General features: G+C 37.3%; 1 protein-coding gene across 1 annotated transcript; it reads right to left on the reverse strand.

Moving 5' to 3' along the window:
• Positions 1-6,304: 6,304 nt before the first annotated feature.
• On the reverse strand, positions 6,305-9,571 carry LOC101304550. Its single transcript, XM_004294003.1, has 7 exons — positions 9,329-9,571; positions 9,198-9,238; positions 9,017-9,080; positions 8,417-8,611; positions 7,474-7,545; positions 6,585-6,763; positions 6,305-6,486 (listed from the first exon to the last, which is right to left on the reverse strand). Exons 1-7 carry the CDS (start codon positions 9,479-9,481, stop codon positions 6,369-6,371), a joined length of 822 nt encoding a protein of 273 aa, XP_004294051.1. The 5' UTR covers positions 9,482-9,571; the 3' UTR covers positions 6,305-6,368.
• Between the last annotated feature and the right edge of the window lie 1,962 nt (positions 9,572-11,533).

Here is an 11,533-nt window from a genome sequence, read left to right on the forward strand (position 1 = left end):
TCATTCATCGTGGAAAAATATACCATTGTTGGGATTTGCTGCATAATAAACTTCGATCCTACTACCATTGATAACCAAAATGAATAAATACATTTTACTGCCAAATTGTGATGATATCGATCACTTTCACCTTCCTCTATCTCTTCTCTTCCAAGATAATAATCAAATTAACGATAAAGATCATTGGGATGTTGTGAGGCGTACTAATACAAATAGTGCTTAACGATCCAGAAAAGCTAAACAAAATTTGGTGGACAATATGATATGGTTGATCTGAAAAATTTCAAAAAAATGATGGTTGATCTGAATGTTGACATTCTTTTTTCTTAAGATGAGTTTTAAGGGTTCAAGGTTTTATTTTTATAAGACAAATCTAGTTGTGTTAGAATAGGCTAATTTAGTTTTTAGATAATAGAAATGACTAGCTAATTACATAATGACATGGCATTTAAAGATAATGATATGGCATATGCCACATAATTTGGTATTCTAATTTTGTATAAAAGTTTGGTGTCTCTAGCATCACTCTTATTTTATATCTGTTCAAATGATTCAACACTTTCCGTACAGTTTTAATATAAAAATTAAAAATAAAGGGTTGTCTTTGCGGGGAAGTTATCTCCCAGGCCCTTCGCCGAAGGAAGCTCAGCGCGTGAAACTACACGCGCGCAAAAGGAGAAGAGAGAGGGATTAGGATTTGGATAATTACTCTTGGATAATTATAAAAAGAAAGCGACGGTTGAAGCAGATGTGACACGCTTCGATGTGAGAGGGGTTGAACTGTTGCAGATTAAACTACTTAAAAAGCCCTCATTTCTTAAGCGTTGGGGGTTAAACCGGGGACAGAATCGTCATTTTTCTGGGGTATGGGTCTCTGTCTTTTGCTGTGGAAGATTGTAAACCACGATTGAGTTGGTCACCGTCGTTCGATATGTCACACAAAATTCAATTATTTGAACAAATATAAGTCTCAATCTACTCGCAACCTCATAGCTATTAAAATTAATGTTTCCTGGAAAATCAAAATTAAATGCATGATAAGCGTTATGGGAGGCTTGGGAGACACAAGAAAAATAAGTAACGGAAAAGAAAGACCAAGAACATAAAAGGAAAATTGATAAAGGAAAACTAAAAGCAAGTAACCTCAAGTCGGAGACGAACTCCATGAGAAGGCGCAGGAGATCAGGAGATGTGCGCGTTTCATAGAGTAAACCAAATGGTCACTATCCTTCAATATGTCACACACTATCATTAGACCTTGAAAAATAATGTCTCAATCTATTATAGCTACGTTGGACATGACGATACTGTCACACACTCGTACTAGTACAATTAATTATATATTAAGATTAATGTTCATTTATAAAAAATAAGGATAAAAAAAAGAGAAAATTACATAGTAACACGTGACCAAATTTAAAAACACAAAAAACTCACTTCTTATATTTCTTGTTGTACAGATTAGGACAAGAGTCCAAGCCCAAAATGAAATTGTAACAGGCCTGACCCGAGTTTTTGTGGTAAAAGACCAAAATGCTCAAATTTTTCAAAACAATTACGCTTCATGCCATTCTCTTCTTCATACAACCCCCCGATCTGGTTCTTTACCTCTGCAAAATTTATCCTCTCTCTCTCTCTCTCTCTCTCTCTCTCTCTCTCTCTCTCTCTCTCTCTCTCTCTCTCTCCCTTTGCGACGACGACAGCAGTGAATCGATGACGAGATTGACGACATCGATGAATTGATGACGATGACGTCGGTGAATCGACGACGAAAGCGGAGGTGATTCGACGACAACATCTGCGATAGGACAACGGCGGCGGCGCCTCGAAGAGGACGACGACGGCTGAGGAAATTTGGACGCCAATTGGATGCTTTTCTGGGCAAAGGTTTCAATCAATTTGGATCAGGATGGCGTTGGAGGTATTAGCTTTGTATTTGGAAGTGAAGAAAAGCGGAGGCATGAGCTTGGTGGGATTTGGAGTGGGTTTGTGAGATCAAATGAGTTCGATTTGGTGGATTTCAAGGGCAGATTTTGTTATATGTGGTCAGATTTGGAAATTGCTTGTTATCTTTAATTAGAATTTGATTTGGGATTTGATTTGCTTGTTATCTTTGGAATTTGTGTGATCTAGGAACGAAGTTGGGGGGGAGTGGTGTGAGTAATGTTGCTGGTGGTAATGGTGGTTTTAGGATTAGGATTGTGGCCGGATTAGTGTTATTATGCCTGGGAATCGACAGTAGCATCTTCGACAGTAGCAGCATGCTAGCATCGACAGTAGCAGCGCGTTAACATCATAGAGTCGACAATAGCAGTGTGCTAGCATAAGAGTTGGCAGTAGCAGTGTGCTAGCATAAGAGTTGGCAGTAGCAGCGCGCTAGCAATCAGAGAATAGCCGGAAAAAAAAATGCAATAGCACCAGTAGTAGCACCTTTTGATCGGTAGTAGCACCTATTGATCGACAGTAGCACATTCTATCGACAGTAGCAGTATAATATGTAGTGAAAGGTATTCTGGTAAAATTGTAGTGACAGATGGCATGTGCATATTAAATTGTCTTAATTTGTTAATTTTTGTCCTTAACTGTATAAGATGATGTGTAAAAGATGTAATTGTAAAATAAAATTTAATTAATAACTAATATATAGTTTAACTAAAAAAAAAAAAAAAACAAAAACAAACTGTTTAGGAAGTGATCTTGACGTGATGCGTTGGAGCATTTATGTGTGGGGGCGAAATTGGAAATGAAAATGTAGGACAAAATGGCGGGAAGAGCGAGAGTAATTAATTTTGGTGGCTTGACTGACTGACGGTGCGTTGCGTCGGCTCTGCATTTCTGTCCATTTGACTGATTTGAGTGAATGGGTCCGAGTAGTTCTGTCATTTCAGTTTCGTCACTTTTGCTACCCCTCCCTCCTCTACACTTTCACAAACTTCGTCCCAAAAACAATGAATAAGTTGAACTATTTATTTGTTTATTTATTTTTGCATCTTGGGAAAACAAGACTCCGATCATATTTATTCTAAAAATAAATAAAAAGACTCTGATGATCACGGTGTAAATGAATCGAGCAATTAATATTTAATATTTTAATCCGGTTATCCATATCGTATTATCATATATGTATTCTAATACCATTAACAAAAAAAAATAATAATCATAATAAATGTTTCTAACACAGGAGGTGAGGACATGAACTCAAATAAGAAATACACTTATTATGGGCGTTTAATTTGATCGGATCAAAAATGAAAATGAAATGAATGAATTTAGGGTCTCTAGTCTTTATCCGATCTCCGCATACGACGATTTGAGAACCTGCATATTAATAGTGTAAGTACACATTGGTACGTAGAATCTGCTTCGGATACAAGGTTTATCATTTTGTTGCGTTACGTGGGAGATAATATGGTCATCGAATTAGTAATTTTAGTTAAGAAGAAAGAAAAAATGAAATGAGTATTGCAGATCGAGTTCTAGACGTGAAACTATGGTTTCGCACCAACGACGGTGGGCTTCAAGCTTAACTGCCTACGAGGTGGCAGATATGTGGTTTCTAGGGATCTGAGAGGCATTGGTTCCTCAAGTCCTGATGCCATGGTCTCGATCACGATGACTCCAAGACCCCAGTTGCAGCAACGTTTGCTTGTGGTAGTTGAGGATGAAAGAACCTGGTGCAAATTAGGTTTGGCAAAAAGCTGGTTCACGCCGGTGAAGGAGATGATTCTCATTGAAATCGAAACATGAGAGAGCTGTAAGACGGTGGCCTTCTAGCCTCCAGGCTTTTCAATGGCGACAACCACAAACTCGGTCTCTATCGGAAGAGGATCCCAACGAGCACTCGTCGTATCAGCCCTGCTCATGACGCTGGAGAACTAGGCAATAGTGCTCGTGGCCAAGTCGTCTTAGCTGACAATAGGATTGGCGAAGATTGTCGGCGGAAAGCGACACACGTTTGATAGGGTTTAGGAATGGGCTCGGGTCCGTGGGCTTGGGTCTAAACCCGAACTCCAAAAAGTCATGCTTGAAATTGGGTTGTTCCGCCTGATTTCAAACTGATTGTGGCTTAAGTTGCAGTGTTTAGATAGCTTGGTAGCTAGATGGATTTATGAAGCTTGAAGTATCGCAATTGAGCGTCTTGACTCAAGTTTTTATGTTTCTTTGGTATCTTGTTTTGTATTTAGTTTAATCATTTGCTAAACTCACAAACAAGTGAGCAAACTACCTAATGTAACGATGTTTTGTTTCCATTTTGGCATGAGTTTTATTAATGAAATATTTTTTTTATAAAAAATATGTTTATCGAATTATATTATCTGAGAACTAAAAGAAAATTGAATTCAGACATTAAATTAATAATTTTTACAATGAGAAGTCGATTTTGATTGGTTGGATTTCTATGGCTAGCTTTTTTTGACTCTCCGGATAGAATTATTATCATCTTCCTCTCTCTTTCGGTAAAAGGGAGTGTGACATAAATTCGGTTTGCATCTATTCTTGTGGAGCAGCGATGATATTTCTTTTGTAAGAACTAAGAAAATAAGTCGTGTTCATTGAAAAGTTTCTCCCCCAACGTCTGAGTGGCCCTCCACTTGTGAACAATAGTATTGAAAATATAGAAAGAACGTTACCCAAATAAAAGGGGGCCGCATGAGCAAGTTTGTTCTTAGACTTAACCTTAGTCCTTGACTTTATAATGACTTAATCAAGTTATAAGATTTGAGAAAAACATCTCAATACTTTATTCTCTTGACTTGACCAAAAGTCCAAAACATAGCTTATGTTCTTTAATTCTGGATTCCTTTCTCACCTCCTTTTTCCAATAACAAATTACAAAAGCAACTTCCAAGCCAAGCTACTTCACTAGAAAAAAGCAGTTTGAAGTTTGAACAAGGGCATTTTGGGAATCTAAGAAATATCTCAGGAAGGAAAAGCCTGTTCAAAGTGGAAAGCTGGGAGCTAATAAGGTCTGGGAAGTGGGAAGAGCTTTGCCATTTTGATGTACCAGAATGACGTGGAGACATAGCCACATAGAAAGAACGTGGATGCCAATCTTGTTTTGATTCTCGATCGGGCAAACGAAAATGACACACCAACCTTACCTCTACTAGTCTACTTCATGATGTTGTCCTTCCCTACACACACTACCTTCACCTCAAACCCTACAATACTACTATACTTGTACGTATTTTATACACAAAAAGGAGAAGGCTATGTGTATGATTCGATTCCTACGTATTTTGTTCTGAGTAACTGCGACCTAGCATTCTTGATTTTTATTTGAAAGACCAAAATATAAAAATAACGACTTCATATATTATTGACACATCGAGTAGCCAATTTATTTCTTGTTGTTATTAGTTTATACTGTATATAATATTTCGAAGACTTCTTTAAAATTTATATGTCGTTACATGATCATTATGGGTTGGATTAGGATTCATGATTCTCTTTTTTTTTATTTTTTTATTTTTTTTTAAGTTTCTTTGGATTAAATGAAATGGAGTGAAAAAAAAAAATAGTTCAACGATGAACACCACATCACATGCATGCCAGTAAAGAGATTTCACCTCTACTTTGCTTAGCAACCAATTAGTCTAAGAAAATATTGTGATCTATAGTTCTGTACAAGCCTTTTTTTTTTTCATAGATCGACTGTCCAACTGTACTGGTCCTGATTCTACTGCAAAAAAGCAAAGAAAGATTACTTGCACAGGTTTTTGTTTAAAGGCATACTTTCATAGACAGCTTTTACATGGTGATGACTGGAGAAATTATTACCATGTTAAGCTTTGGCCTTGGTGTTAGAAGATCTGCCTTCATGTACATCACAATAACCAATACACTAGTGGCTTGAGCGACTGTAATCCATCACGGGTGACTTTACAATCAATCAGGGGTGACTTAGGTATTTGGATTCCCCAGTATGGAGGAATCACAATGAGCAAGCATGGTAGCATGCCCTAGAGGTTCTTCTTCACAGTAAGAGAGTGATCTTTGAAATGGCCAATTCTACAGAGAGGTATCAAAAACACCCAGAAAAATGAAATTGCTGGAGTTGCTTGGTGTTTAAAAGAATATGAAGACGAGATAATATTCAGCAGATAATAACTGTTCAGCATAGGAAAGATTGCAGAAATTACCCTAACATGTTAATCGTTACACATTTGATTCCGAGTTGAGCAAAAATTATCAGAGAAACGGAGCTAACTTGAAAAGCCAAACCTGTGTATTTGTACAAAAACTAAACAAAAAAAAAAAATCACAATGTGGCATTATGAGGTAGAATTGCTCTAGTCTAGAATCCTTGAGTTTGGAGCTTGCAATCAACTCAAGACATAGAGGTCAGGAGATAAGATTCAACTGCCTTATTTCTCTTCCAAGAGTAGTGATGTGCAAGAGAGAAGGGACGATGCCTCCTCTTGTGTAGCCACTCCGGAGCCTTGCCATCTTATTCTACCAAACTTATCAAGCAGGAATACGTACCTATACAGTGACAGCAGTAACAAAGGTTAAACTTTGTCAAGATAAAACTATAACATAGCACACAATACAACTCAAACATAAGGATAAAGCTTACATACCCTGTCAGAAGGTTCAAGATTCTAAGTTCTTTTCTGAAGTAATAATGGTCACCAAATGAATATACTATCTGCCTCTTAACTGCATCCTTGTTTTCATCATGCTTAGGTTTCTTCATGATCCGAAGTAGAAGCTGCTTAATTGGTGTCCGACATAAGAGCCACTGGTCTATAAATGACACCTGCAGAACCTTCATTATTAACTTATGTGTAACATAATTAAGATAGAAAATTAAGAAGGAAAAAAACAAACAAAAATGACAAGAGTTCATGTGCCTAAGATTTCGATAACCAATTCCTTCAATAACACACACAAACAGGATGCTATGTTCATAAACTACAGTTATACACTTTTAGTAAACTACAGGGTGAACAAAATCAGCTATATGTAATATGTTTGTGACAATGATTATAACTTCACGTGACTTGGATTTGATCATCAATTTTCCGACAACACAAGCAGCGGCAATTGTGCTCACAAGTTACAGTTAGTTGAGTCTATGAATGATATCTGGGGAAATCTTTTGAAATAAAGAATCAGAGATTTCACCATTCAAAATGATACCTATATTCACAGTGGTAAAGCATTGAGAAATATCAATAAACTATGTGTCCTCATGGGTGGACTTGTCTAGGGGGCACACAGAAAATGTTGAATGGACAATAAAGTAAAAATGAACAGACGACTGTACCACTGAAAAAGTAGGCTGAAATTATTGATCTATGAGGTGTTATGTGATATAGTACCATTGCAATAATAATCAACCCATTGACAGCATATCTTTTCCGTAAGTACCATATAGTTGATAGCTGATACAGGGCATTAAGCCATTAACTGGAACATCCAACTAGAACACCATTCATGTGTCTTAAATTTGTGATCACCACATACCTCAAATAGTTGAACCTCTTTCGAACCACTGAAAGCATCGACAAAAGGGACACTCCAAGAATCAATCATTCCCTGTGAAGGACACAGATGTTTATTTTACAGCAACAATAACAGAAACCACAAATACTAATGCAGTAAAAGAACAAGTTTAACAAACATACAGTACGAACCCTAGATAACATATCCTTGGACAATTAACTCCCATAAAGTTACTGCCCATCTCGAATACAACCAGATTGAAGACTTACATGCCATGGCACCCCTAAAAAGGCAGTTAAACTTACAAGACAGAACCACTAAAGAGCTGCAATTGTGAATCAAATATCAATAGTGTATGGCATCTCTACCATATTAAGAGAACTGTTTTAACCGTCTAAAATCTAAATGCATCTTCGGGCATATCCTATGGCTCCATGAGAGGAGTCCTGGGACTTGGTGGACTATACTGCATTGGTGAACAAATTCCAGTTTAGTCTACTCAGCAAGTTTTAGGATTACACTACCTATGAAATGCAATTGAGTCTCCATAAACCTCCCCATCTTATCCGTCATTATCAAGTAAACCAATTTTGCAGCGTAGCAGAGTAATATCCAGCTTCTAAGCTCAACATTACTAGTGTTCCATGGTAGTAAATGATAAAGTGGTACTCAGAATAGAAATTAATGCTTCAATTCCAAAATAGATATTACTATCTTTATTATTATTGAAGAAATCCTCAAAGAACCATACCGATTTTCCTCTTCATGTGAAAGAGCATAAGTAACTAGAATGAGTTTCTATCTTCTTTTGCACCCCAAAAGTTCATCTGTCATCTGTTTTCCCTAATTGTACTGGTTTTGTGTTCTATCATAGTAGATGTTATTGATAGTATAACTCCTTATGAGTTCAAGAAAACAGAAAAACAAATTAAGACAATTGTATAGCTAGTTTATATCATAATACCTGGGCACTTGCTCGAAATGAAAGGCAGTATAAAGATGCCTTAGGGAGATCTGAGACATTGGCATCAGCCACATTTTCATTTCCATTGGGTCTAAGGGGCAGCTTTACTGCTTTGCCATCAGAGTAGGTTACTTCCAAGTCAGGGAACTTTACAGCTACCATAGCAGGAAATAAGATTTTATTTGACTCTGATACCTGCATACAATAGTCCTAGTTTTAATTTACAAAAAAGAAAAGAAATCTAAACAAGACATGACTCACAATTGCTGCTACGAGTGGATAGTAAGATCAAACACCAATACGGTTGAACACATTCATTATGGTCAGAAACAACACGCATTATCCCTCTTAGAATATTAGTTTGCAGCATAAATCATCCGCAGTCCACATTTTCAAAAAGTCTGGAAACAATCAAAAGTTCAAATCCCATTCAATCGATAAGGAACTCTTCACCCCACACAAATGTCTGATGTTTCATGACAATTATCCAAACCACATAAATCCCAAAACTCCAATTCATCACCATTCAAAACACAATTCAAAAACAAACCACACGAAGATTAAACAATTTCGACAGAGTTGATCATAGTGCTGACTTACCTTTCCACCATGTTTCTTAAGATCATCCATGTCAGCAAAATACCCCCTATTAAGCTCATCTGCACTGTCCTAAATTAAAGCAATATCCGTTAATATGTTACATGCTCAAACAAACTAATTTGCCCCAAAACACACACAGAAAGAAGAACTCAAAAAAGGGAAAAAAAAAAATAGTACTTACAGCCGAGCCCGCTCTTTCTCTACAGCCGCTTTGTTTCCCAGCTGCAACGAAATGGGTCATGCCCAATTCGGATTATCAAAACCGAGTTCTGACCAATTAGGAAAAAAGACTGAAACTTTGATTCTGGGTACCTTGTAAAAATCGAAGAAGCGATTGGAGGTTCTTTGAGCTAAGAAATGCTGGCTTGGTGGAAGAAGATGGAGATTCTTGTTGTTCTCATTGGGCCTCAAGGTTTGAGAAGAAGCAGATATGGAAGATCGGGTGAGTCGCTTCAAGCCTTGCATTTCTATCTATCTTGCTGTGAAGAACCCTGATCAAGTAAAAGGGTTTGTAGGGTTTTAGCTTGTTGAGAATTTTTGTATGTGAACTTGTGTGGATGAAGACGATGGAGACCTGGGGTTTTAGCAGTTCGAAAACAAAGCCTTTGGACTGTGGGATGTGATGGGCTATTACTCAATATGATAGTACCTGGTCGGGTATTCCCATGGTGATGGTCACAATTCACAAACATACTTCAATTCCAAATATTAAAATTATTTCTAAAATTAAGGTTTGGACATGGAAAAATCATTTGCTCATCGGAGGTAAAACAAACAAATACAATATCCGTTAAATAAAATTAAAATGATAAGACAAATACAATCTCTGTTAAATAAAATTGAAATGACAAGAAAAGTAATTTAATATATATCCGATAAAATCCCGACTTAAATCACAAATTTCTACTTTATACGAAAGTTCTTATAAGTGAACTAGTGAAGTAAATTGCACATCTCTAACAAACAAATGACCTTATTTTGTAATCATACATTTCCTAGTGTTTTGACTCTACCCAGTAAATATATATTTGCTAATTTTGATGCCCACTCCGCCTTATATTATGTTGGTGTAATGATATATTTGTCACCAATCCATACCATTCTTTGTACTAAACTTGACAAATCGATGGTGTAGTCGCGATAACATTAGCTTTTACACAAATATAGATCGTGTTCAGCAAATAATATGCACTTATCACTAATAAAGTTAACCTTACCAAAAGATTTATTTTTTCCTATTCAATATGTGATGTGCACTTATCTCTATTAACCTTACTCAGAAGTTTATGTTGCTACCGAACCTATGGAGTCATTTAGTCCATTGGAGAAATTTATGTTTGGCCAGAAGCACTAATATATGCTTATGATGAAAAGTAATATAGTTCTGATATTCAACTGTTGATAAATATATATATATGTATATGTTCTAGGATATTCTCTATGTGTGCCTTGACTTTATGCCAATAGGATATGTAGTTAGACTAGATCTATGTATTCATATCCTTACCATATTGGTATTGTGTAATTCCCTATATAAAGGGCTCCTATCAATGAATAAGATGATGATTCTCTTGCTATCTCTTTGTCTCTACACTTTATCCTTTATCACGTTATCATGCACTTTGTTCTAACCCTAGAGCCAATAGCCCACCATTTTTTCCTAAACCCTAAAAACCAAAACCCTAAAATCGGGCAGCCTTGTTTTTCCCGATTTTCGACCAAAATTCCGACTGCCCTCCGCCGGAATTTTATATCCCAGAAAGCTCTCTCCGCCCCGGATCCAACGCCGCCGGTCTCACCCTGAGAACCGGCCGGAAAGTCTCCGAACCGGCCGCCGGAAGATTCCAGACCGCCGCCGCTACCGACCACCGGTTCACCACCTTCGCTTGCTCCGATCAACCTGAAATTTTGACAGCAGCTTCCCCATCCAGAGCTGCTCCTCCTATCAAATTTTCAGCCCCAAATTCGAAGTATAAGTAGGCGAAACGTTATTTCTCCTCTCGGCAGCCTCTAGAAATGTATGTTTTTTGAAACCTTAAACTTTTCCAAGTTCAATAACTCGGGGAGGATAAAATCCTTTCCTCCCTTCTCCATCTCCATTCTATGCTTGGGATTTTATGCGTGCAGGTACCCAAATCCCGGAATTTTATTTGCGGGTCAAGAGTGTGTTTGATCACTCTTGTTTCTTTGTCCGGGTTATGTTTGATCAACCCCGACCTTTCACCGGATTGTGTTTGATCAATCCAAGGCATTTTTCCGAATTGTGTTTGATCAATTCGCGGCTTTCCCGGATTGTGTATGATCAATCCGAAGGACAAACCATTAAAAGCATCGTTTGTGACCTCTATCGAGTCTCATAACAGCTTGGTTTTGTATGCAAGAGCAATGTAACATTCTGCTCCTTTGAGTTTTGACGTACTAGATGCCTAAGGCGGATCTTCGCTTGGTATCTGTGGAACCTTTCATTGGAAATGATTAAACCACATGTTTTGACCCCCAGGCTAACAAGCCTAGATG

The sequence above is a fragment of the Fragaria vesca genome, linkage group LG3, assembly GCF_000184155.1.
Source record: "Fragaria vesca subsp. vesca linkage group LG3, FraVesHawaii_1.0, whole genome shotgun sequence".
Lineage (NCBI taxonomy): Eukaryota > Viridiplantae > Streptophyta > Magnoliopsida > Rosales > Rosaceae > Fragaria > Fragaria vesca.